The sequence below is a fragment of the Oculina patagonica genome, chromosome 4 (genome assembly GCF_052425735.1).
Source record: "Oculina patagonica isolate OP01 chromosome 4, crgOcupat, whole genome shotgun sequence".
Classification (NCBI taxonomy): Eukaryota; Metazoa; Cnidaria; class Anthozoa; order Scleractinia; family Oculinidae; genus Oculina; species Oculina patagonica.
In genome coordinates, this window is record NC_135761.1 from 9,912,175 (window position 1) to 9,939,665 (window position 27,491).

Below are 27,491 nucleotides of genomic sequence, written 5' to 3' on the forward strand. Positions count from 1 at the left end.
AGAGAAGGGTCTTTTAAGCCCCCCCCCTACTTCAAGTCACAAGTCAGCCCCCCCAGTTGGAAAAATGCTCCGCCGTCCCTGTCTATTCACTTCCCTCCTCACCCCCACCCCTCACCTAAAAAGGTCATAATCTTCCAGGGGGCTTAGATCATTTACGGTAAATGTTTATCTTGGACAATGCAAAACCAGAGCAAACATGTAAATACTTTCAATAGTTAATTGTAAAACTGCTATTTTTTTAAAATGGCAGTAATGTGCTCTGGCACATTTAGCTACAAAAATTATAGTTACATTACAATGGACATATATCTTGTTGCTCAAATTCTACTCAAATACATTTTTTACAATACTGATTCAAGATTCTGTGAACCAAAGTTCTTGAGCTATGATATACGCCAGAAGCTTATAGGCTTCTGTATACGCCTATGGTTTATAAGCTAAAATGACTGTCTGTGTCTTTCCTTTAGTTAGTTAACTTCTCAAAGCAGCAAGTCTGAAATAAATAAGAAATCACTATTACATTGTAGCTGAAGGGGAAATGATATTACGTGTTTAGAAAACACATGGTTATATATAATGCCGTCCTTACTACATTCACCCCACTCTATCCAAACTTCCAAATTCTACAAGTATGATTATCACTATAAATGAAAATATTCAGTTATGCCTGTACAACACAACCACATAGATGCCAAGTTTTTTGGTTGGTGAGAAATTGTGAGAAATTGAATTGTGAGAAATTGAATTGCCCCGAAGGGGTGATAGTGAGACCCAGAGGGCAGAACTTCTAGTGGAGTCTGGGGGTATGCTCTCCCAGAAAATTTTTAAAAATGTAAGTTGCAGAGAAGCAATTTCCTTTATTCTGGGCAAGCATTTGTTATCTTTAACCTCTTTCCCACTCGATTAGCGTTCATCTCCACCAAAGTACAGCTGAAAGTATATCTCTTTATTTAAATTAATAAGACTTTTTCCTCAAGTTGTAGTATTTTTAAAAAAGCGTGATATTTTGTCTGAATGGCGTGGTTGCGTGAGATTGGGTAAAAAAGATTGAGTCTCACGCCAAAAGCGTGAGACTTGGCATCTATGCAACCACGCTGGGGTCTTCGTGTTGTGTTCTGGGATGAGTCAATTTACTTGACAGTAACTCTCTCTCCACCCAGGATTATAAACTGGTACTGGCAAAACACTGACCAGTGGATTACCTTGATAGACATCACTAGCATCCCATCCAGGGGGAAAGAAAAACTCCTTTATGTAGTTGCTAAATACTCTAAAAACTAGCATCGGCATTGATTTTTTTCTCTAGCTCAGAATGAAGCTCAAATGCAACCTCAATGAAACTGTTCAAAAATTTGCTAAAAAGGAGGCTCTGTTGAGCTCTAACCTAATTAATAAAATCATTTTTTAACAATTTCTTTGAAACCTTGTCATTTCCTACCTTTTGCTAAGCTGCTCTTCCTCTCCTTGTGATCTTTGTCCTTCTTGAGTTTTGAGGGAGGATGTGCCAGGCTGTACAGCCTCTAGCTCACTCATGATTTCCAGACCATTTTCCTCTGCAACTTGCTGAATCAATGATTCAACCTAATGAACAGTAAAGGGACCAGTCATCATGAGTTGCTAATTGCAATACTAGTACAAACTGACCTGACAAACACATCTGCCAGTAAGGAGGGATGAGGTAGGCTCCCAACTCTTCAAACCTCTTCTATTGCAAAAAATTGCACTATGTTTCTCCTCAGCCTCGTGGAATGCGAGGTCAGACTGCTTCCAAATGTCCACAAAAAGGAAAAATTTTCGATTTTTCCCAGTAATTTGAAGAGATAAATTGGTACATGTTTGGTCTCGAAGTGGGAAGATCGTGCAGTGAATTCTGGGATTGGAAGGTGCAATCTCATGGGATCCCTACACCAAGGATGGTGGGATAGAACTGAAGATGCTGCCCCACTCACATCTGGGCCCTTACTATCACTACATCACTACAGTTCAAAATTAATGGTATGTAGGTACATTGTCTGCAGAGAGTCATGTAGGCTTTGGCCCTTTGCACCCATTGTGAGCTTATGATACTTAGTGATAATATTATATGGACACCATGCATTTCTGTGGTGTATTGAGGGATAGTCGTAGAAATACATAGTTTATTCCTCAAAATAGTTACAAAATCTCACCTGGTCTTGGGGAGTAGACAATGTAGTGGCTTCTCCCATTGCACTTTCCAACACCTGAAACATTTAACATTTTAACACAACATGTGATATTACAATGTATACTGTATGAGAAACAGACATTAATGATAAATTTATTTAATTCTGAAGTTTCTTGGCTACAGATGTACATGTATTACATGTATATGGGTACCTACACCCAACAGCATTATTTTGTATTCCACAAAATGTTAAAAATTTAAAACTATCATGTTTAGATTTAGTTTCATTGTTCACTAATGGTGGATTTCCACTGACGCGTAAATTTTTACGTGCGTGAAAAAAATTAGAGACAAATTATGTATGAACGGCCTGCGTAAACGTGTACGCAAGCCTATCATACATTGTCTCTAATTTTTTTACGCACGTAAAAAATTACGCGTCAGTGGAAATCCACCATAACAGTACTTGAGAAGTACTTCAATCACTGGATTTGCCATTTTATCAGTAGCATTTATAATGAACTTCAAAGTTGTTAGAGAGCTGCAATTGGAGACCTTAAAACTACAATAAATAAATTAGGTCTCCAAGTCCAAATTGTAAAGTGTGAAACAATCCTTTGATGTTACCTGAGTGTTAACATCCAGATCTTCAAACATGCCTTCAAACTTTTGCATAGTGGCTGAAATCTGTTGAAACAAACAACATAACTTTCAATGAAATATTAAAACTTAAACAAAGGAGTAAAAAAACTAACTGTCTTGTGTACATGTAGATCTATCCACATTTCTTTTTTTTCTTTTCAATCTCTACCTGTCTATTTATAATGTATTTATCTCCAAACTATTCATTAAAAGAGGGTCTGGATGGGGTTAACTGACAACTGACAAATGGCCAAAATTTAAACTGACAACTAATACTTGCCCCCCCCCCCATTCAGACCCTCTTAAAGATGGACTCTCTGTTGAATTACTTGAAGCTGCATTACAGACATGTACACCTAAGTGTACCTGCAATTCAAACAAGAATAATCCTTGTTATTATATAAACATCACTGAAATACCAGGAAATCTTTCCGCGAAAAAATCATATCTTCACACGTGAAAATAACATGTTATTTTCACATGTGAAGATATCGATTTCGAAACATTTTCTGACAAAGTTTGCCCTGTTTCAATGCTGAATGAGCCAAAGTAAATCGATATTAGTCGAAACATCTTCGGATCTTCCTCGGCAATCTTCGGATATCTTCGGAAAAGTTCGGAAACATAAGTACGACCTTCGGACAACATTTTGCAAATCTTCGGAAAATGGTCGGCAATCTTCGGAAAATCGTCAAAGACATCGTAATAAGTAGGTTTATATAATAAACAGAATATTACATGGTTGCTTGGAGATATGGAATTTATCTTCAAGTGTTCAAATCGATATCCCACTCGTTCGCTGCGCTCACTCGTCAGATATCGGTTTGAACACTCGAAGATAAATTTCATATCTCCGCGCAACCATGTTATATCCTCTATTTATTCACTGTAGGTAAAGCTGTATGTAATGGATGGTACATGTACAGGGTGTAAATGGTACAGGGGCGGATCCAGGATTTCAAAAGGGGGGGTGGATGGCAGACCATTAGGGCCTAACCCTAACCCTAACCCTAAGTGGTGGCAGACGGCGAAACGTGGCGTAACAACAACCAGACATGAGCGAGAGCTTATTTTTCTTTCTTTCTTTATTTTCTATTTCAAATAAAGTGACATTTCGAATTTTTTTTACTGAAAAATGGGGGGTGGATATCCACCCTATCCACCTCCCCAGCCCCTGTATCCGCCCCTGTGGTAAATATGATATTCCCGAGACAGCAAGGCTAAATATACATACATGTATAAACTTATTTTCAGTGTGCGTGAGACATGCGTATAGCCTTGCAAGATGCAAAATTCTGCAAGAAGCATATTATTTTTCGAAGGACCATTGAATATTTGGTACCCCTAGCAACACAAGTGGATATCCATTAATTTCTCCACTGTTTTGAAAACACTAACCTTTTCAAGATCCATTGACTGCATAGCTTTATCCAAGCCTTTTACAACACCATCCATGTTCTTTGTAACCTGAAGAACACATTTACAAATTCAATCTTCTAAAAAGTTGAAGGAAACTAGAGTTTTCCTTATAAATTTAGAAAAAACTGTTTTTCCCACAAACAACTTAGAGCAAGAGGAAGTAGCAATGCATTATGTCACTTTATGCTACAGAAACTGGGATAAGTTTGGTTTGGAGCACTTTGCCCCAATTCATGTTGACATGAGCTTATTTGGCAGAACTTGTACAGGTACACTGTATGTTACTTGTAAATTGCCCTTAGTACCAGAATTTTTTTGTGTGCACTTTTTGTGGACGGGTCAACCAATAACGATCACGAGTGTGGCTTATGAATTACAGCCTTTCACCTTCGACTAAGAGTGACAGACCTGTTCACAAGAAAAGTCTCTGGTAAATGGGATGGAGACTGAAATGAATAATGAATTTTACATTTAAACTTCTCCCTGAGATAAAAAAAAAATTTTGGAAAGCAGACTTGTCAACTTTTTTATTTCCTTGGGTTACAGCAGCTACACACCTTGTGCAGGTTTAAAAAACCTGACTTTTGTTGAAAAAAAAGGAGCAGCCTCGAGCCAAGTGGTGCAAACTGCCAGACCTTATCCTGGTTTTGATAGCATTAAGCAGCTAGGAAAATTTCAAATTCCCCCATGGATGGGATGCTAGTCCATCGCAGGGTACCCCCAGCATTATTTTGCCGGTACCCATCTATACACCTGACTGGAGAGAGGCACTATGAGAGTAAAGTGTCTTGCCCAAGAACACAACACAGTGACCCCATCCAGGGCTCGAACCCATAAGGTAACACAATATTATTACTGGTGTCCCAGCAGTTTTCAATGTGGCCCTGAATCCCCCGATCAAATTGGAATTTAGAAGTGTTGGCTTTCCTAGTGGGAGGAAAGCTGGAGAACCCAGAGAAAAACTCTTAGAGCAAGGACAAGAACCAACAACAAACTCGACCCACATATGAAGCCGGGTCTGCTAATCGAACCTGGGCTACATGTACATTGGTGGGAAGTGAGCGCTCTCACCACTGTGCCATCCCTGCTCCCCATTTTACAGCCCTGTTTTACAGTAATCCTTGAAAACCACACACAGTACCTACCTGTTTCATCATCATGGCACTTTGAACTTTCGACGAGACAGCATCCACCCGAGACGCAAGTCTAAGAAAGTTCAATCCTTCGTTCTTCTTTCGAATTGCATTTTCTGCATAAATCTTTGCTCCTTCAATGTTCTTCTGCTGTAAAGCCTTCAAAAATTGAAAATAATGGTAATGTCATGAAATGCTAAAAATTGGATTATTGATCCACGACAACCAGGTGTAATAATTGGTGAATCATGAATTGTCACACTCAGATCTAGACATAAATCTTAGTTGCTGTCAGCTAGTCAGCCTTTTGCAGACTGCACATAAATCAAGTGATAAACAAAAGTGCCGTAACATTTCCATAATAATCCCTATAGGCCTGGGCTTCTATTTCATCAAATATTTAGAAACTGGCATTTTATACGTTGTACACTAATAGCTACATTTATGTATCTACCTTTTTCACTTTTGCTTGTTGTGTCTTCTCTTCCTTCTCGCACTTTTTTGAGAACCTTTCCAACTGTTTGGTCGTGAACTTTATAAGAGATTGCAATCATGTTACAACTTTGCCTTTCACCTACATGTACATGTAAGCTTACAAGTTCTTAGATGACCTGAAACATTCAATATCTTGCAAAATTTCAACTTACCTTCAACTGAAATAAGGTTTCTGCAAAACGATCGACGGAATACAAATCAGTAACAAACAGATCGATACAAAGTAGATAAAACACGCATTAATTTCTCACCTTCTATGGACGGCATCGTTGCAGCTTATTGTAGTTTCTCTCCTAATAAATATTACGTTTATAATGCTGCTATGCAGTGTTTCTGTCCACCATTACGGAACTGCCAAAAATAATACTAGTTCCCAGTCTCTCGTACTTTACAATGACGTCATCAAAATTACAACCTAAAAAGGTAATGTTCTCTAAATAAGGAGAAAAGCGCCGTGATTTTCGTCACTGGGCCCCCCGATCGTATTCCTCGTGTTTCGCCATCTTGTAAGAAGGAAAAAAGCTGGTATTCTGAAGTTTGCCTGTTTATTTGGGCAAGTTTGTCGTTAATATTTTTATAATTCAACGCGGAATTTTGGTAAGTCATTCTAAAACTATAATACGATATCGTAGTACGTTTACTGTTAGCGTGGTTTGTGCTGGAAGACGAAATAGAATCACATGGATATGTGATGTAATTAGCAGGGGAAAGCGTTTCATACGTGAATAGGATTTTCTGATTTTATTATCTTCCTACGGCAGAATCACTGTAGTAAACAATTTTGTGTTAAACTTACTTTAGGTTATTATAACAGATTTATGGCTATCTCAGTGATTCTCAAGTTTTGTTTCAAAACTAAGTAATTATTTGCTAGCTGGCCGATCAATCTTTTCTGCAACACACAGCACAAATTAAACTAAATGTGAAGTTGACTTGTGAAGTTTAGCTTTTAGTATAAAAGACAGGTAAAATAGCTCTCAATCTTGTTCGTTTATAAACTTACATATTTTCAGTTTAAAGTTTCGTATTGGTAAACTTCCTTCAAGTGAAGTTTAGCATGTAAACCTTCCCCAGTGGGATATGTAGGATAGAAGGTATTGTTTGAAAGTCGACCGATTAGTTTAACAAAATTTAGGCCTTCTGTTTTAAAAAGAGTTCTCCACTGTGTGTTTGAAGTTACAGTTAGAGATTTGTAGACAAACATGTTTTTGGAAAAGAAACTGCATTAGAAATATCATTGTCAATAACTTTCAAAATTGAATTTGGTTGTTAGTAATCCTTTTTGCTTTCAACAGCTGGGTCCAGATTTGAAGTCTTAAAATCTACGTAGTTTTATTTTTCAAACACAGCTAGGAAATTATGTTGAAAAAAAATAACCTAGGCCGGCTAAAGTGGATGGTCAGGAAAAGCTGAAGTAATGGGGATGGGTCACAGTGATAGGCATCAGGGTGAGACGAAAATAGAAAAGTCAGCTTGCCCTTCGGGCAAGCCATTATCTTATCTTACTAGCCCGAAGTTCTGAGAAGCTAGCCCGAAAGTAATTTGCATAATTAATTATATGCAAATTTAAAATTGTTCTTCCTTTGGAGACAATAAATACATAAACATTCAAAAAGAAAAAGAAAATAATCTTACCACAAGAATTAAAACAAACACATTATTACGGTTTTGTGGCAACGAACTTTGTAGCTTAATGTAGATCCTTCAGGATCCTTCATATTTGTAATCCTACATTTCAAGAGACACAATTCATATGCATACATGACGTACCCAATGCCCGCAATGCATTTCGGGGCGTTTTCAAAAACGGTCAGCCATTTGCAAGTTTTACGAAGTGATGGAGTACTTTACGGCAAAGCAATAGCATGGATTGGAACACTATGACTTCTTTTCTTATTTTGAACGTTTTAGAAGCAAAGATCTTCCAATATAATTTTCTGGAAGGACACAATTCCACAGAAAATGGCTGTTACTCATCTTATACAGAGGAATATAGTCGCCACGTTCAAGTTGGCGACTATAAAACCAGGAGTTTTAGTCGCCAAGGATGCAGTGAGTCACATTTTCGAGCCCCAAATTTTTCCTTTTAATTTGTCTGGTGCACATTAATTTTATTTCTGAAGGTTGTCATTAAAAAACAATGTTTCTTGCCCGTCGGGCAACTCGTGATCAGAATACGCTAGCCCGACGGATATTTCTACTAGCCCCGGGCTATCGGACAGCACTTTTGTCGCGCCCTGGGCATATACTAAAACATGAAACAACAAAACGAAACCACCGAAACGAAACACACTCCGGTTAGCCTACGTTTCTCTTAGGTTAGCCTATTATGCACTCCGGTTAGCCTGTTTACGGTTAGCTCTCAATAATTGTAATGGGTTTTGCTTGTTTAGGTGATTTTGTCTCGTTTTGGTTGTTTCGGCGGTGTCGTTTTGCTTGTTTCGTTTCGGTGGTTTCGTTTCGTTTTTTGGGTTTTAGTACATGCCACGGTGACAGACCTCAATCGCCACTAGTGGAAACAAATACATGTTTATTACACCAGCCACTATTGCTCCTCTCAGAACTGATCTTTTTAAAATACATTTGTTTGTCTGGTGGGGTTGTAGATAGAGCTAACATAGTATAGTTCGTTCTCAAAACATCTACAAAATTATTTTTTTCATAAATTTAAAATTACTTTTCCTTATAATCCCCTTTTCTTTAGAAACAGTAATAACCATGACAGACGACTTTGATGTCGAAGCAATGCTTGAAGCTCCATACAGAAAGGAGGTGGGTTGACATTCGTTAAAAAGTACTTTGCAAAGTAGAACATGGATACTGTAAAATACCAGGTCAAATATGGGCTAATAATTTCGATAAGCTGTGTTCTCAAATGCTCTTTATATTTCGCTTTTTCTTTAAAACAAGGGATAAAAACTTCGTAATTAGCTAGTTTTTTCTTGGCTGTCCAATCATGATGAACCTGTGAAGTAACCATTAGATTTTGGCGTCATCTAAAAAGCAGTTGGTAATGCTGTCTTTTTCCCATCGGTCTCAGAATGTGAAATCCTTGTCGAGAAAAGACCCTGATCATGGTTTAAGAGTTGACTTTCTTGTTGCTACAGTAAAAACCTATCTGTTTTTAGATTGGGGGTTCCACTATATCTTTTAAGTGTCTTATTTTCTTTATCCAGGTATCTGACCCCAGTGTCTTATTTTCTGTTTTGTAGACTTGAAATTACAGCACAACCAGCCTCATTGAGGTAGTTACAGTCAACCACTTCGACTGACACGGCCCTTATTTTTTATAAAACCTCCAATACTAAAACTAACTTCTAGTGGGAAAAATATAGCCATCGACCCATTGAATTTATTTATTCTAATTTTTCTTTAGATTTTTATTAATTTAAGTTTTGTCATTTACACCTGAATGTAAGTTCCTGTCAAAATTTTGACCTTGTTGTTTTGTTTGTACATTGTTTGCAATTTACCTAAACCTTATTTATTTCATTTATGAAATAAACTCATTATCGGAAACTTTATACGTACTGTACATGTGTAATTCTAGATACTCAAATTAGAACTTTTCAATACCTTGGTACAGACTGTTAGAAAATCATCAGGAATTTCTTGTTCTCAGAATGAACTTGCAACAAACAAATTGATCAAATTATACTTGTGTGCATTTCTCTAATTAGACTGAGTGCCTTCTCACTAGCTTTTGAGATGTCATGTAGAGGTGGGTATATGGTGCTCAGTTGTTCCAGCATTCACTTTTGGTGATTTCAAAACAGAAATTAACAAGAAGAAGAAGGCTGTGCCTAGTTTGCCTTCAACACTCGGATGAAAACTTAATTACTCAAGTTCCAGTACACCACAAAGTTGACCATTTTGTAAGATTGCCTTGGCAAGTGTGGCAAATCAAAATGTTTCATAATTGCGAGTGATAGCCTTTTAAAATAAATAAAATTTGTATCAAAGAGGTTGTGCAATATGAGTGCAACATGCTTGTTTCATAAAGCCGGCGACACACTTGGCGATATTCGCCGATCGCGGTGATTGGCAATAATGGCCAAGTATGCCCGGTGCAGCGATTGCAATTTTCGCCGATCGCCGCGACCGGCGTACATAATCGCCGATATCTGGCATGTCAGATATTGGCGAATTTATTCGCCGATCGCTGGCAATCAAATTCGCCGCGATCGGCAAATAAAATCGCCTAGTGTGTCGCCGGCTTAAGGAGCCAATTCACTGGGGCTGTACAGATTTCCTTATTCTGAGTTATTATGGGTGCACTGAACTGTAGGCTTATTTGAAAGATGTACATTAATTTTACAGTTTGTTAAAGAAACTGTTCTTTTCTTTGTTGCAGACTCCACCTGCTCAAGCAAATGGAAACAAGAGTGAATCAAAAAGACAAAGTAGTGATGGGGAAGAAAGAAGAAAAAGGTAAGATGTTGGAAGGTTACATCTACAATGGTGCACAGCTTTCCAAACCCCTCTGTCTTTAGGTTGCTGATACTTCTGTATTACCTCTAGGTAAATCAGAATAGTAAAGGAAAATCAGTGGAGGCAAAAAGAAACTTGAAGCCATGTGGCTTTATTTTTAGGCAATACAATGCCCAAAATTTATAAGGAACCCTTTACTTACTGTAAGGTGACAAAACGAAAAGACTCCAGTGCACAAGTGGTCAAATGTTTTTTGCCTAGGGTGAAGAGTTAGACAACGTAAAAGAACATCTTCACTTTTACAGTGTACCTCCTGACAACCCATGTGAAATCTGAGCGAATATTTCTGTTTTCGCCCTAGGTAGAAATTTTAGGTTTTCCAAGGCATTATAACAGCGGATGATCACTGGACTGCAAGATGTCTGGTTTTTGAATCATGTTAACAGGTTGAAGTAAAGGCACTGAATAGGGGAGGGACTGGGTTTATTTCTTTCACTTTCAGCATACATTTGTAGGCAAATGTTGAAAAAAGTTATTTTTACTGCTATTGTGAAGGTTAAGGTCGTAAGCACAGTTATTGATGGCCTTCGCTGTTACATTATCTCTAGCTCAGAATATTACATGTTCAATCTTGACAAGTTCAACAGGGTTATTTGCAGTAACAGGGGACATTCCTTTTATGCAGAAGGGCACAGCCAATAAACATACATGTACGAAACACTTTAGCAGTCCATTTTGTACTGCCGTTTGAATTGCACTACATTTGTCTATTGTTAGGTAATGAAAACCACACTTTCTCATTTCTTTCTGGCAGTGAACTTTATACACACTAAGCACTTCACAAAATTGTACAGCAGTTCATTTCTCGGCTTGAGTATGCCATATTTGCTGCTGCTTTTTAGTTTCTACCTAAATTTGGTTTCTAGCTACAGATGTGCCATAACATGTTTTCTCTCATTTTAAACAGTTCTTTGCATCTGAACATGATCCACTAAGGCAAATGAAGGTATTGTATTTCTGTACAACATCAGTGTTACACTGCGGAATCATGGCTGCCAGAACTGAAGAGTGCCTGACTTGACAAAAGTGCCCTACTTAACCAGAAGCCAAGTTACCCAAAGATTACTAAAACCCCTCAAAACACTTGTATTAAAATAAATTATCACTAAACAGTGTGGTTTATGGGTGTTTTGTAGTATAAAACAATAAACCTAGCTGACAGTTCTGCTGGTCTTTTTTCAACAGAAGCCATCGAAATCGCAGCCGCAGTAGAAGCCCTGACAGGTAAGAAAGAGAACCTTTTTTAGTTCTTTCAGCTAAGTAAACATAACTTATCTTGTCTCAAAGTTCTAGTTAGTCATAAAAACAGTTTGAAGTTATTTAACCAACAGTGGTTGTGGTTTATTTTTGCAGGAGTCGTCGACGTCGTAGTCGTAGTGGTAGCCGTGAAAGGTAAGAGCTTGTGTATTCGTTTAAAAAGAAAAATTATGTTAACCCAACTTTTTATCTGCATAAATGTAACATCCCTTTTGATTTCTTTTCAGAAATCGAAGACGACGGAGCCGTTCAGGAGGTCGCGACAGGTATGAGATCTCTTTTTTTTATATTTTGTTCAGTTACATCTAACTTCTAATGGTCTTTAATTTCATAGAGTACATTTACAATCATAATATAATCCCTTCTACTTGATTTCCAATTTGTTATTGTCATAAAACAGTACAGCTGTACTGTTTTATGATAAAGATGCCTTGAATTTCACATTTGAAGAGCAAATAACGTGTGCTTTTATTTGTCCAATGACAGATTGAAATAATATAAATGTTCTTGTCCTAATAAATTACCTTATGATAGGAATATAACGAAGCATTTTAACAACACGAACAAAATGTACGCGTAATAAAATTAATGCAAATTTAAGAAAGGTTCTGGTCAAATCCTTATAGTAAAAAAGTTAACATCAATAAAATTAACGAAAATGTTTGAAATTCGCATTGATAACATGTATTGTTAATTTCCTATAATAAGGTATATTCATGTTTGGGTTTTTCAGGAGGCGTAAAGGTGGCAGTCCTAGTGGGAGTAGAAGCCGTTCAAGAAGCCCAGACAGAAGACGTAAAAGGTTGGTAAACATTGAAGATGTTGTCTGAAGATATCCTGGTAAAGAAATCTGCAGTAGTGAAGTCAGAAATTCCCTCTTACCTTATTATAGGAAATTAACGCTTGTGTTAATTAAGGTATTTGAAATTATCGCGACTGAAATTTACGCGAATTGAAGAAAACATTACTTCCCAATAAAGGAAATTAACGCGAAAGAGGGGGTAACATGTTAAAATAAAGGAAATTAACGCGACGTACACAACAGGGACAAGTTTATTTCAACACTTGTAGGCGTATAATCTTAAACGAAAACAATGTTCGTGGTACTTTTCCCACTTTGAGCGTTCTTCGCAGTATCAATGATAGTGGCAAGATAAAATTATGCTTTTTCCTTGGAGTCAAGAACATCTGGACTGTAACGAAAAAATTGGGGCCAAAATAATGGAAATTAACGTCATGGAAATTAACGCTCCACTTAATTAACGGCGCGGAAATTAACGTTAACAAAAATTAACGCGACTTAAATTAACGCGAAAATGTGAAATTCGCGTTACCGTAAAAACTCGTGTATAAGCCGCACTTTTTTGCCGAAATTTTGGGCTCAAAATCGTGGGTGCGGCTTATCTACGAGACCATTGCATGCAATTTTACAGGGCATCTGACAGGATGCGGTGGTGCGGCCGTGCGGGTCCACATAAATCTGCATAAATCGCTCACACTGCATCCTCCGCATCTTCTGCGCATTTTTGCGCATAAAACTGAAAAATTGCTCCATATAAGCGACAAAGCAGCTCTTTACTATCCTCACAAACAAAAATAACAAGGAGACTGATCATTTTGAAAAAGTTTTTCCTCTCAAAACAGCGACGAAAACCACGCTTTTCGTCCGTGAATAATTTTAAACCCCCAGGCGTTCCACGTGTCTCTTGGCGATGGGCCTGGATACTAGTGCCTGGTTACTAAGCTACGAACGCTTTCACGAACACAGCACAAAATCAGGTGCAAAATTTGATGTAAAAACTGCGATGAATGAAGAAATACCTGGCAACGAATGGCAGAAAAAGATCAAAAATGTTAAAGTTGGCAGAAATGATGTTTATTCTATAAAGTTCTAAAATTTCCGGGTAAGACTGAAGTGTTTTCCATTTATGTGTTTATAGTACATCCTGCACATCGATCGGAAAGGCTCAAGGAATCAACTTTAGCTTTATTGATTGTTGAAATTTCCTCATAATCCAGCATTTTTTCACAATCAACTGGGCATTTTTCCGCCAGGTTTTATTTTTTTCTCAAAATCATGCTTTAAATTTGGGGGTGCGGCTTATCTACGAGTGCGGCTTATACACGAGTTTTTACGGTAATTTCATGACGCGTTAATTTCCTATAATTGCCAACGAGACAGCCGAGCCAAGAGGTGAGGCTGTCGAGGCGGCAGAATCATAGAGCCGTGTGCGTATGAGTGTATAGGCAGAGAAAATCTTAAGTTCTGCGTAAGGGACTTTTTTTTTGACCATATTTGGGTGTAAGTAAACCCCATATTTGGGTTGTATTGTTCTTCCCAACTGGTTCCCAGTCTCTCACTCCTTGCTAGAGAGCAAATGACCAAAATGGCGTCCACGCGGCTCGCTGTTAAAATTTTCAATGTTGCCATTCATTACATCCCTTTACCGATAAATACACCTTTAGGGAATTATAAATCAAAAGAGAATACCCTACAGAATATTCGACCGCCGAAAAAATAAACATCAAGGTCTTCAAAGCGATGAAATAATATTTTGACTTTGGAGTCCTTTGATTTACGATCGAAGAGAGACATGAAAATCAAAAGCGGACTGTTGACTTCAAATAGAGTTTTCTTGACTTATGAGAATGCTGAATGCTGAATGCTGAATGCTGTGACATTTTAACGTTGAAAAGAATATAAAGATTTGTCAAGAGTTATCAATCTGTCAAACCCGTAGCCTGCGTAGCAGACATACGTTTTTTAGTGTGTTTAAAAGAGTGCGCGATCGCGAGAATACGCGCGCTTGAAACTACGGCGCCTGCTATCAAGCCTGTGTCATTTATGAACATCAAGAAATAGCACTTTTTTCGCATATTACCTAAAATACAATTTACCATATCAGTGGTCATTTCAAATATAGTTCTATCAAAAACCATTCAATATCTGTTCTTATAAACAAACATGAGTATTTCGCTCGTTGGCACTTACCGATAGGTACAACTAGTAAGGTATTTTAATTACAATTGCCCCAGTCTGTACTGGTTTCCAGTTTGGCTTTAAATCACAGGGCTCCAGATAAGTTTTAAAGGCAAGGTGGCAATGAGGAATTGCAACAGGTCATTGGCAAGGCCTCACCAAATCATCAGAGATTTTCCATATCAAGGGTAAAATTAAAACAACCTGGAGGGGAATCGGAAAAGGTTTGAGTTAGAGAGAGGTTCAAGTTATTAAGGGGTTCAAGTAACTTATCAAGATTCAACTGTATAAAGTACCAAATGGCACCAAAATAAGCATGATTTAGAAATAAACGTTATTTTTATTGTAGCAATGACTACAGATCTAAACGTGATAGACCTAGAAGTGCAAGTCATAGTCCAAGCCCATCGAGTCGAAGAAGAAAACAAGAAGATTTGGAAGGAAGTGATGGCAACAAAAGCCCTGTTGAACAGCGTTTAGAAAGGTAACTCGATAGGTTTGAGTAACAGACTTTACCTTACTGTACTAAGAAGTTTTCACAGAATGAGAGATACAGGGAAAAGACTACTTCAGTACCTACTACTTTAGTGCTGACAGCTAAACTGATCTTTTCACACAGGAGGGAGCTGAAACCTGCAGAAGACATAACACCAGAAGAAAGAGATGCAAGAACAGCTTTTTGCATGCAACTTGCAAGGAACATCCGGCCCAGAGATTTAGAAGAGTTTTTTTCAAAAGTGGGCCAGGTAAGCCACTCACACAAACTTTAACTGCACCTTTCAAGTTCTAAACCTTACTAACGATTGCATTTTTCACTGCTGTCAAACATTATTACGGCGACAATCATTGAACCATGAAAAAAGGAACAAAAGAAATGGATCAAAATCTACCAATCACAACACACGGGCGTGATATTTTAAACTCCTGTTTCCTGAGAGGTCCTCTAAGATGATTGATGGCAGCGAAAAACAAAACTGTTTATTTGCCCAAGTTGGCATGTTTTTGAAAGGGGCTGTTAACCCTGCACTTCTTTGTTTTATTCCCTTCTTAATTTTTCTGCAACTGAGTCTTGGAATACTATTTCTTTCAGGTTGCAGACGTGCGAATTATATCAGATCGCAACTCTAGACGTTCCAAAGGGATTGCTTATGTTGAGTTTACAGATAGGTCAGCCGTACCTTTGGTGAGTTTTTGTTAAAGTTAAAAACAGTTTCCAACAAATGTAACCACTGAAAACTTGAACTGCATTGGTTTATGTTGAATGACTCCATCACTTATGAGCTAAACTGTTAGTAGCAATGCTTGAATTTTAAAAAAAATACCTTATTATAGGAATATAACGAGGCATTTTAACAACGCGAACAAAATTTACGCGTAATAAAATTAACGCGAATTCAGGAAAAGTTCTGGTCAAATGCTTATAGTAAAAAAGTTAACATACATAAAATTAACGCGAATTTTTGAAATTCATGTTTAATAACATGTATCGTTAATTTCCTATAATAAGGTATATATTAATTTTGATCCTTGCAAGCAAGAGACACAATTAATTTTTATGTCATGAATTTTTTTTTTCATTGAAAAGAGGCACTGTAAGAGTAAGGTGTCTTGCCCCATTAGCACAACACTTCCCAAAAACCTTACACACTAACAATAAGGTCACTGACAGTTTCATGAGGTCCATTTTGACACTGCATTAATCTAGCGAACTCTTAAAGTGCTGATACTGACTTTCTGTTGTGTAACTTTCACTTGAAGGCCATTAATCTGTCTGGTCAGAAACTTTTGGGTGCTCCAATCATGGTGATGCCTACACAAGCTGAAAAGAACAGAGCAGCAGCAGAAGCTGAAAAACTGAAGGCGCCACCTGGCCCCACAAGACTATACGTTGGATCCCTGCATTTTAACATTACTGAACAGATGATCAAAGCCATCTTTGAACCCTTTGGAACTGTTGAAAGTGTACAGATGATTTATGATTCAGAAACAGGAAGGTCAAAAGGCTATGGTTTTCTCCAGTATAAAGATGCTGATGCTGCTAGGCAAGCTATGGATCAGATGAACGGTTTTGAACTTGCAGGGAGGCCCATGAAGGTTGGCCCAGTAACTGAACGAGGAGACTCGTCGTCTTATTCATTCCTGGATGATGAAGAATATGAGAAGGGTGGTGTGGAATTAAACTCAACAGCCAGAGCTGCTCTTATGGCCAAGTTATCTCAAGGTCATTCAGCAGGTGAGTTGGCAATGGGTTCATTTATACCAAAAATTAATACAGAAAGAAAGTAGCATCTTTGCAGATCAAAGGTCTCTGTGAGACTACGACTATTTTGCTATGGTTTATCTGTTGGCAGTCAATTGTGGTATGGAGTAGTTCTTTTTAAAGGGTGAATTAGGCTTTTCACTTTGTTTAGGAGTGCAAGTGTTGAAATATGTAAATTTGTGTTGTCCTGGATATTCTGGTTAGTTTATTATGAGGAATGTAGGAACGGTGGAACGGTACGGTTGATGGGAGGAACATTGTAAAATGCGCATTGACGTATTTTCTTAAAAGGCAGTATGTGTGAATTTTGTAAAACGCAGAAGTGTGAAACATTTTAAAAAGTGGCAACAACAGCTACCAAAACAAAGAACCATTTCAATTAAAAATACGCCAATTTAAGGTAAAGAAGGCGTCGAATAATGATTATTTGGGGGGGGGGGGGGGTTAGTGTGAAGTGGGGCATAGGTTCGAGATAAAGAAACGCATAAAGCCGAAGTAAGTTAAGAAAGCTGTTAAAAGGGAAATGAAAGTTCCTGAAGTTAATAAGTTTGTACTGAGAAATTTCTAATGGAATCACAAGAACAAGGGGTTTCTATTAAGGTAGTTTATCCAAGTCAAACCCTGCTCAAGGTGAGCTGTTGTGAGATGAGCTACGTGTTCTCTTATACCACATGGAAAGTAGTTGTTGTCATCTTATCGCCAAAGTTAAGGTTTGTTGGGCGGGTTTAGTAATTGGATGGGGTACCAATAGGAAACTCCTTGTTGTTAAATTTTGTTGTTGAGTTTTTGAAATCCTTTTTGTCCTTCAAAGTGTTATTGTGTTTAACAAATTAACTGACAAAAAAGTAACAAGCCAAAAAAGAAAGCTCAAAAAATGAAAAAATTTTAACCCCTTCTTATAACATAAAAATACACAAAAGACCATGATGCATGTTTTATTTAATAACTCAAAACTTATTTACAGCAGTTAAAGTTTCAATATCACATTAACGAGCAAAACATTTCGTTTTTAAGAGTAACACATCGGCTTATGTAAAAGTTATCAAGTTTTCAAAAAAAAAAAATTCAATCACTTTACAAATTTGGAACTACAACAATACATTTTCCTTTTTCTAAGATGAAAACTAACCTGAAAACCTGAGAAAAATCAACCGAATTTCAAATTAACTACCAATAAATTGCACTGCGTAAACACAAGGATTGCATCTCAAAAACCATGGCAAAGTATTAAAACTTTACATTTCCAAATAAATCATTTAAGACACATAATTTATGATACAAGCGAGGTTTTCAATCTAAAAAAAAAGGTGATCCAAAGAGCATTTTGTACCATTTGGAATTTTATCTATTCATACGCAGAAGAACCCAACGAAACCGCTCCACAAAATTTCCGCTCTGCAACCTGAACTTGAGCTGGCTGGCAAATTTAGGAATGAGACTGTTCGCTTGCTGGGACGGTTTTCCTTGGAGAAAACTTGCTGGGATTTTACAAAATATCGATGGTACCTGGGGAAAATGAACCAAAACCTTCTGCTGGCTAAAACAGAAGAAAACGACGTGCGGATTTATAAACGAGAACTTAATAACTGACTAACTTGTATTTGTAAACAATAAAAAGTAATTGTTGACTTTATTTCTATTGTTTCCGTCGGTTATTCTGCTGTCACTGAAGAGGCAAAACAGGTCTCTTTCTTTTCTGTATGTAATACAAGCATGTGAACGATTTTGAGTCAGTTGAACAGCGCGCTCTGCCCAAAGCTAATGTGTGGCTATCTATAACCAGCGTTTTATGGAATAACTACGTATAGGATAACCAGCTTGACCGACATAGTTCTTGGTGAGTATCGATTGTTCCGTTTTCTCTGCCGATTAAGCAGCCTTGAGCAGTTTGAGGGGCGTTCTATGAATAATATCGTGTTCAAATTTTCAGCTGCCCGGGGCGATGGGATGTAAAAAAACACACACAAGTTATTCAACAGCATACGCAACAGACCGAAACACACGTGCGAAGCAACAAGAAAGATAATTTACCTCAATTTCTAGCTTCGAATATAGACCCAAATCTCCAAGTAACTTTCTCTGACACTCGAAAAACGTTTCAGATCATAATTCCTTCTCAAAGACCATCTTAACGAGCTTTTAAACCCTATTAAAGCTCGTTAGACCGAGACCGCGATATTGCTGAAGGAATAACTTCTGCAAAAATCGTCATGTAAGGCACATTAAAGTTTCTTGGCCGGAATCACTAATTGGTAATTGGCGGATAAAATTCACTTCCTTTATACCAAATTTGGAGGAGAACGTAAGTAACGCGAATTAAAATAATTTTGGCGATTTACGGTCTAATTAGACCAAAAATCTGTTTCAAATTATAAGAAGGAATAAAATCTTGGGTGATAACTTAAAAAGAAGACTTCATCTGTTTAGTTTCTAACTGAAATTTATAAACTGTCGGGCTTGCTTATACCCTACGTCAAAAACGTAATGTAAACCCGGTTACGGCTTTTGGGAAGCAGGATCCGTGTTTTCCACCACCTATGTACTCAAACAATTACCGGAAATTCGTTTTATCTTGCTGTGCGTCCATTGTGTAAATTCAAAAGCATCGCTCACGAAAACATACTAACGAGCCTGTTAGCGACTTACTTAATCGCACAGTAGGAAATTCAGGATTAAATACTAAAACTGCCATACCAAAAATTCATAGAATGTATCATACCGTAGAAATGGAATAAAGTGGTAGCTTATCTCTCTAAAAAGAAAAAAAACTTCTTTAGCGCAGCTTAGCATATAACGGGAGAATTTTATCTCAACTGGTGTGTCAAGGGGTGTGTCAGCATTGATAACAACTAAGACAACGGAATAGCGTAAACGGCTATAAATAAACACGGCAGAACAAAAGAAAACACGTGTTAAAAAAATTGAACATAACAGAAGTGAGAGAAAAAAAAAAAAACGAAAAGCGTAGCACTTTAAAAATTGTACGTTTTGGCAAACGATGGCAAATGAGTTAACCAGTTACTGATGGCAAAAATCACGAGCATAAATGAGAATTGCCAGATACTGCAACTGCGTTGACGTTTCCCCACTCGCTTACCAACCGCAGTGCGGAAATACTTCAAAGACTAAAAGCGAAACCATGTAGCGATAACTTTATCGAAAAAACATCTGTACCACATGACACATTCATACAAACAATCAACGCAAGATTGTACTCACTTAGCACTCAAGGTAACTCTCTTGCTCCACTGAACATCTGTCTCTTTTCCAGAGTGAATTCTTCCAACGGTGAAGAAAAGTTTATGACAACTGTCAAGTTCAGTGCTATTGAAAACAAATTTATTGAGCAGTAGATAGAGCTCTATTGCTCCTTTAAACTTCGTAAACCGTTGAAAACCACTCCACTCCGCAACAGTTAAAAACCACTGGAATTTGTATCCGTTTATGTTATTTCATTAACTTCACTCTTGCCAAACTAAAGCATTAACGTGCGTATCTTTGTACTGATAACTTGATACTACTGGATAAAACGCACTCTCCAAGAACTTTCCTTTTAATACAAAGAACAAAACGTTTAACAGTTTATGACCGATTTGGCTTGCGTATGCAAAAAAATTACAGTAATCTTCAATCCATGACGCCGCAATTTGAACCCGCAAGTGTTTACGCAATACTAATGAGAGCCCCTTTCATCACCTACAGCGGAATATGTGACAAGTCACGTCTTTAACACCAGCTCCCCAGTGTTATGTTGACCCAAACATTGGTAACCACCCCCAAATTGCTTGTGCCGGTCTCACCAGGCTTTGAAAACCAACAAGAAAAATACCATCTTTGGGACTTAAAACGATAAGGAGAAATATAGAATTTTAAAGTGGCCTTAAAACGGAAAACCATGGACTACAGAGTGCTAAAACATTGTTGATGAAGGATTTATCTTTCCTTCCACCGCCGCCATGCTGTAATGGTGCTTACAAATGCGTTTTGAATTCAAATCACGGAGTTAAACACTGACTAAATGCAGCTTATCAAATCTTTTAAAAACGAAATGGTATGTACTGTTATTGCTTTGAACTTGGATGTAATTTTTTGAACGATCGGTAAATCCATTTAGTGTACAATTGACTTCAAAAGCTGGCTGCTAAAATTAAAACTTCGCTTTCAACATGAACATGTGGATAATTATTTCAGCCGTGCAGTACAGCACGGTGCGACGAATTTCGATACTTTGCCACTTGTTAACACATTTTTTTCTTGACTTCATACGAACTAAAAATAAATTCTAAACAAAGTTTCTTTCAAGGTTCTCTTTAGGAGTCTGAATTCTGTAATTTTGTAAGCATTTTTAATGCTTTTTCACGCAGTTGCAATTTGAACCCGCAAGTGTTGAAGCAATACTAATGAGAGACCCTTTCATCACCTACAGCGGAATATGCCCTTTCCCACCCTCCCTGGAATTTTTTTGGTTCTTCTATTGTTCTAAAGATAATAACGGCAAATAAACCAATCAAAATCTGTTTTCTGCCCATATTTTTAGAGAACTCTTGGGGTCCTAGAAGAAGGTTATTCGTATTATTCCGTGCATTGAAATCGTACAAGGAAATCGTAGAGCCGCGCGGGTTGTATTTACAAACTTCCAAGGCCTTGTTTTGATTCTGAACAAGAAAAAAAAAACATATTTGGGACTTAAAACGGAAAGGAGAAACACTATAGAATTTTAAAGTGGCCTTAAAACGGAAAACCATGGAGTACAGAGTGCTGAAACCTTGTTGATGAAGGATTTATCTTTCCTTTCACCGCCGCGAAGATATGGTGTAATGGTGCTTACAAATGCGTTTTGAATTCAAATCACGGAGTTAAACAAGGACCAATTGCGGCTTCTCAAGTTTTTTGAGAACGAAATGGTAATGTACTGTTATTGCTTTGAACTTGGATGTAATTTTTTGAACGATCGGTAAATCCATTTAGTGTACAATTGACTTCAAAAGCCGGCTGCTCAAATTAAAACTTCGCTTTCAACATGAACATGTGGATAATTATTTCTGCCGTGCAGTACAGCACGGTGCGAAAAATTCCGATACTCTGCCGCTTGTCAACACATTTCTTGACTTCATCTGAACTAAAAATAAATTCTAAACAAAGTTTCTTTCAAGGTTCTCTGTAATTTTTTGAACGATCGGTAAATCCATTTAGTGTACAATTGACTTCAAAAGCCGGCTGCTCAAATTAAAACTTCGCTTTCAACATGAACATGTGGATAATTATTTCTGCCGTGCAGTACAGCACGGTGTGAAAAATTTCGATACTCTGCCGCTTGTCAACACATTTCTTGACTTCATCCAAACTAAAAATAAATTCTAAACAAAGTTTCTTTCAAGGTTCTCTGTAGTAGTCTGAATTCTGTAATTTTGTTAGCGTTTTTAATGCTTTTTCACGAGGCCGCAATTTGAACCCGCAAGTGTTGACGCAATACTAATGACAAACCCTTTCATCACCTACACCGGAATATGTGACAAGTCACGTCTTTAACACGAGCTTGTAAGTGTTGACGCAGTAATAATAAGAGACCCTTTCATCGCCCACTGAGCGGAAAGAAATCCCTTGAGGAATTAAAACAGTCCCTTGAGAAATTAAAAAAGTCCCTTGAGAGTAGACAAGAATGTTCCAAATTTTGCCCACATCACTCCTAATCTCCTACTTTTGCTTGTAAACAAGTAAAATAGTCGAAAAAATGGGAGCACACAGGGAAATAATATTTTGAACAAATTTCATGACAACTGACAGCTGGTCCAGTTTTACCAGATTTGTACCGCACAAGTGACCCCTTTACAAATACCGAAGCAATAAAACTTGAAGCAAATACATGTACCTGGCACAAATCATGAGGAAATGTACTTGAACAAGTCACAATAGGTTTTGGTTTCACATCTGATTGGCTGAGAAACTGGCATGAGTGTTTTAAACCAATCGTTAAGCATACATGTAGTAATGCAAAACCAAAATAAATGCGAGTTACTTTTGACACTCAAGTGGAAACCACTATTAATCATAGAAAACCTCCAAGTTTGCTGAACTAAGGCTTCTGTTAAAAACAAGTTTTTTGCTTTGTGTCGTTACTTATTAGCTCACTAAACATCTTTTTTTTGCAGGTCTGTCTGTTCCAGGTGTGCCAGCACCAGTGGTTGGTGTACAGCAAGCTATGGCTACACCAGTTGCAATTCCTCTCCCTACTCCGTGTATCATGCTACTTAACATGTTTGATCCAACCAAGTAAGTAGTTTCTTCAGTGCACAATTCTGTAGTTCTGGTTTGTGTACTTACAGTGCATACCTTAACTCTGAAAAGCTCCAGGTACAAGTCACTAGAGTATCATTACTTACACTAGTAGCTTGTTAGCAAGCTTTTTCCCCTGGGCACTAACAGTGGAGGTTTGTAAGCTTAAATTCAGTATAACCTGAGAAACATTTGCTCCTGGCTTTTTCTTTTCTACATACAATAGTACATGTAAACAAAACCTGTGTAATGGTGAAGTATAATTATTGACAACTTGTTACGTGTATTTCACCAGGGAAAAAGATCCAGACTGGGATGCTGATATTCGTGATGATGTACTAGAAGAATGCACCAAATATGGTCATGTGTACCACATTCATGTTGACAAGGCATCAAACCAGGTCTGTGTTACAAATAGTCCATCAGCTGAGATCCGAAAATTTGGGTTCATGGCTCACTTTCGGGGAACAAACGAAACATGTCTTATCTTAATCCTTGCCTATTGAGCATCACAAAAATGTATGATAGCAAGGTTGGAACGGTAGCTTTTACTTATAAATCGAATTTTAAATTGGCTCCCTTATACGCTTCTTAATTTGGCCGCCATCTTGGATTTTTGGGGTGAAAAAGCTACAAAGCTGCCTGCATTCTTTTAACGTAAACGAATCGCTTTCAAACGCAAATTTAAAACTTATTGGAACTAACAACATGATTTCGTTCATTCTAGTGTTTTAAAAACAACAACATGATGTCATATGTGACGTCGCCATGGCTGATTATTGTTCACAATATGACTTTGTACCACAAAATAAAGCAAAAAGTGCAGATTTAAAAATTATTTCACGAAGAAAAGAGAGCACGTAGATAAAATACAATTGCCATTCAAGTGTCTTGAATAAATCCCCCTAAAAAACAATCGTCATTTTCCAACCCGGCCCTTAATTTCAAACATATGGTCCCACGGACATGCAAAGTACTTTAAAAAAGAGGGAAGAGGTGCGAAGACCAGAAAAGTGAAGCTTTGCCAACGTACGAAACGTACCTCCGAAACGTACGTCCGAGCTATGGCTTACGGCGGGGAGGAGTTGCAGTATCCGAGGTGATCATTAAAGATACGAAAGCATAAGTGTATCAGCTGTACGAGAAGACGTGTCAGAGTGTGGATGTGCTGTGCTATGAGATTCACGGCGCCAGGGAAAGTGAAGCCAGAGAAAAGTGAACGGCGCCCGGGAAAGTAAAGCCAGAGGTTCTCCCACCACGCGAGGCATCTCCACCAACCGAACTCAATGTTACAAGAGGAAATTTTCAAGCCACAATCTAGAGAAGAGCTACTGATTCCCTTCCGGTAATTCCTTCACCGCTCCAGAAGAGTTGACAGAAGCATAGCAGCAGTGAAGGAGGACTTAATACGAGTGTGGCGATTCTGTCTGTTCTGTACTCAACAATCTCTTAACTGAGCCCTATTCTAACCTTATGCGTGGACGTAGCTATGTAATCTGATTTGTGGTATACTGATTAATGGTGTAGTATACTTAAAAAAACGTAGCATTGCGATGGAACGCCTTTATGGTAATTTTGTTATTTTAGATGATTGAGGAGCAAAAGGAAAATGAGCTGAAAAACAAAATGGCGGACATTGCGACCTCATTTATTGCGTACTTTGCTTTTATTACCGTAAACAATGCTAAAATAATGTCCCGAATATGTTGTACCTCTTAAATATATATCTAAGCAAAGAATCAGTAAGTATTTAAGAACGAATAAAAAAAATTAAGGATTTTTGTTTTAAAATCCAAGATGGCGGCCAAAAGAAGGATATGAGAGCAAATTTCAAATTCGATTTACACAGTGAAAGCTACCGTTTTATCCTTGCTATCACACATTTTTATGATGCTTAATAGTCAAAGAGTAATATTAGACAAGTTTCGTTTGTTCCCCTTAAGTGAGCCATACAACCCCACTAGCTGATGGACTAAAAGTTTTGAACAACTTCTAACACTAGTGATGAGTTTAAGTCTACATTACACTCCTCTTTCCAAGAATAAATATTGCACAACAAATAATTGTAGATCTACAGTACTCTTTACAGTGGAAAACCCGAATTTTTGGAACCTCCAAGATAAACGAAAATTGGTCCGAAAACTTGGGTATTTTAAGAAAGCAGGAGTAAAATTACAGTGTTCAACCGAGGGAAGGGAAAGGGCTCAAAAACGATCAAGAACGATCAAAAACGATCAAAAACGATCAAGGGCTCAAAAAATCAGGATTCTGCTGTATTATTTTTCTCGATTGTTCAAGGAATTTTGTTTACCAAACCAGTGTAATGCAAATGTTACCTATAGGTTTGACATACAAGAAAAGCAAATGGAATGACTCCTCTCTAAAAATTGTGTGCTATTTTCACTTTGTAGGGAGCTGTGTATGTGAAATGTAGCAATCCTGAAGTCGCTGCCAGTGCATCAAAAGCCCTTCATGGAAGATGGTTTGCTGGTGAGTTTGAAGCATTTTACTTCACTTGATGAAGACTGTACCAGTTATTCAAGCTGTGTACAAGAAATAAGAACAGATAAATACAGTACTGTTTGGCTTGTTGTGTACTAATGTATTTCTTTTATTACATTTTTTTAGGGAAGCAGATCATCGCCAGGGCTATTCAACTTGTCAACTATCATGCCATGTTTCCTCAGGCGGCGTCCATGATCAAACCGTTGCAGCCATCCACTTTCTAAATGACCAATACTGTTCTGTCAAAGCATTTGTAGTTTGCGGATTAAGAAGCTGATTCAAATTTTAATTATTGTGCTGTTGGTACCATTTGTAAATATTATGTGAAGTAGAAGAAGCAGTCGTTCCTTTGCTCTAAGCACATCAAAATGAATAGTTGGGGACAGATGCCCCTTTCAATCGAAATCGTTTCGTTAAGTAAGCCTGTGGCTTTCGTAAAGGTTTCCTGTGTTACATAGGATTTCAGAAACACTTTGGTGTGTTATTTGAGGATTTTCCAGTAATGATACTTATTAACGTACTGTAAAGATCGTTCAGTAGTGATTGATGTTTAGGCCTTGGGTAACAATCAGTTCAAATGTATTAATTTACCTCTACACTTGAATTTAAAGCATCTTTCGATTGACTGATTTCACTTGGCTCATGGTTTTTTAGGATTTTTTTGTGGCGGTGGTGGTGGTATGTGTGTGTGTGTGTGGGGGGGGGGGGGGGGGGGGAATGGAGGGGTGCAAGTTGTTCCCAGGGTGTTGTATTAATGATGTTCAGAAATCCATAAGGGTTGAAACGTGTAACTCCCTATGATTCGCACTGTACAAAGCGTTTGCACATTCGTTTACACTAAGTACCATATTTGGAAAATCGCGAGAAACATTTAACCAATCAAAATCACTATATTTGGATTAAATTCACAGCGCGCGCTTGCTCGTACTCGATGGCGTAATCTTGTTCTTGAACAAGCTTGGTTGAATAAAGTTTAATTTGGTTAAATTTTCCTGTTTCATCTTCTTGAAGTAGTCTGGAGAACTTCGCCTCAATACACCTAGTATATTTCTTTAGTTTCTGTGAGACATTTACGGCGTTTAGGTCGAAATTCAAGCAACCTACCGCAAAACCAAAAATTATGTTGCGTGTGTCATTACGTGTATAAAGCATTCGCGTACAAATTTTTCGTGTTTCCAAATATGGCACTTAGCAAGATGAATATTCAAACGCTGTGCGCGCGTGTTACACGTTTCAACCCTTATGGGTTTCTGTGATGTTACATTGTACTTCGAGTCATGGAATAAGCAGCTTGTGGTATAAAATTGATACGTTTTTCTCCATCGTTATAAAATTTTAAGGGACACAAAAGGCTTCAATGTGAAATCAATTTGGACAGCACGACACTTCCCATTTCATACAACTTCCTGCTGGAACGATTGGCAGTGAAAGCGAAACGTGTCTCAATTTTATTATGGAGAAGGAAGCCAAATGTTTCGCTTCTTATTGCTAATATTTTGTTTCGCGATATCGATATATCGTAATTACCGAAGAAGGAAGCTGTAAGGTGTTTAAACAGCATACATACATTTGACAGTTTCGAGACATTAATAAATGGACGGCCAATAAAACAATACCTTGATGGGAAAACCCTCGTCATATTTATTTGTTCTACTTGTAGTTTGCCCTTTCTGAGTGAAGGTCGAGTAGTGTAAATACTATATACGTGCCTACTTAGTTCACAAAAGATAATTAATAGTTAGCGCGACCTGAGAAAACGATAATAGTGGGCGCTTTAAACAAGTTGCAAAACGGACCATTGAAATTTTGCGTAAAAAAAAATAAAAAAATCCGCGACATTCAAAGATAACCACTTATGTGTTATGGTATACACACTCGTGGTAGCCTCCT

At 37.7% G+C, this 27,491-nt stretch overlaps 2 protein-coding genes across 3 annotated transcripts; one reads left to right on the forward strand and one right to left on the reverse strand.

The window, feature by feature from the left end:
- Positions 1 to 215: 215 nt before the first annotated feature.
- On the reverse strand, positions 216 to 6,223 carry LOC144649498 (charged multivesicular body protein 1a-like). Its single transcript, XM_078509003.1, has 9 exons — positions 6,087 to 6,223; positions 5,988 to 6,007; positions 5,795 to 5,872; positions 5,353 to 5,499; positions 4,187 to 4,255; positions 2,774 to 2,833; positions 2,169 to 2,222; positions 1,439 to 1,581; positions 216 to 493 (listed from the first exon to the last, which is right to left on the reverse strand). The coding sequence occupies exons 1-9, from the start codon at positions 6,100 to 6,102 to the stop codon at positions 472 to 474; spliced, it is 609 nt and encodes a 202-aa protein (XP_078365129.1). The 5' UTR covers positions 6,103 to 6,223; the 3' UTR covers positions 216 to 471.
- Positions 6,224 to 6,299: 76 nt separating this feature from the next.
- Positions 6,300 to 26,230, forward strand: LOC144649495 (RNA-binding protein 39-like). Of its 2 annotated transcripts, XM_078509001.1 has the most exons (15): positions 6,300 to 6,432; positions 8,540 to 8,607; positions 10,190 to 10,266; positions 11,512 to 11,550; positions 11,680 to 11,718; positions 11,811 to 11,849; positions 12,317 to 12,385; positions 14,913 to 15,047; positions 15,183 to 15,309; positions 15,654 to 15,746; positions 16,322 to 16,796; positions 22,973 to 23,093; positions 23,392 to 23,497; positions 25,508 to 25,586; positions 25,725 to 26,230. In XM_078509001.1, exons 2-15 carry the CDS (start codon positions 8,554 to 8,556, stop codon positions 25,823 to 25,825), a joined length of 1,554 nt encoding a protein of 517 aa, XP_078365127.1. In that variant the 5' UTR covers positions 6,300 to 6,432; positions 8,540 to 8,553; the 3' UTR covers positions 25,826 to 26,230. The 2 variants fall into 2 exon arrangements, with proteins under 2 accessions (XP_078365127.1, XP_078365126.1); XM_078509000.1 differs by lacking the exons at positions 25,508 to 25,586; positions 25,725 to 26,230 and adding an exon at positions 25,106 to 25,499 and having other exon boundaries at positions 6,350 to 6,432; positions 23,392 to 23,541.
- Positions 26,231 to 27,491: the final 1,261 nt, after the last annotated feature.

Excerpts from the sequence above, each read along its gene's own strand:
- LOC144649498 (XM_078509003.1), bottom strand. Across the intron at positions 4,256-5,352 it reads GTGCCATGATGATGAAACAG|GTTACAAAGAACATGGATGG; the intron begins GTAGGTACTGTG and ends TGTGTTCTTCAG. Across the intron at positions 2,223-2,773 it reads ATCTGGATGTTAACACTCAG|GTGTTGGAAAGTGCAATGGG; the intron begins GTAACATCAAAG and ends TAAATGTTTCAG.
- LOC144649495 (XM_078509000.1), top strand. The coding sequence starts at position 8,554 with ATGACAGACGACTTTGATGTCGAAGCAATGCTTGAAGCTCCATACAGA. Across the intron at positions 11,551-11,679 it reads CGCAGTAGAAGCCCTGACAG|GAGTCGTCGACGTCGTAGTC; the intron begins GTAAGAAAGAGA and ends TTATTTTTGCAG. Across the intron at positions 16,797-22,972 it reads ATCTCAAGGTCATTCAGCAG|GTCTGTCTGTTCCAGGTGTG; the intron begins GTGAGTTGGCAA and ends TTTTTTTTGCAG.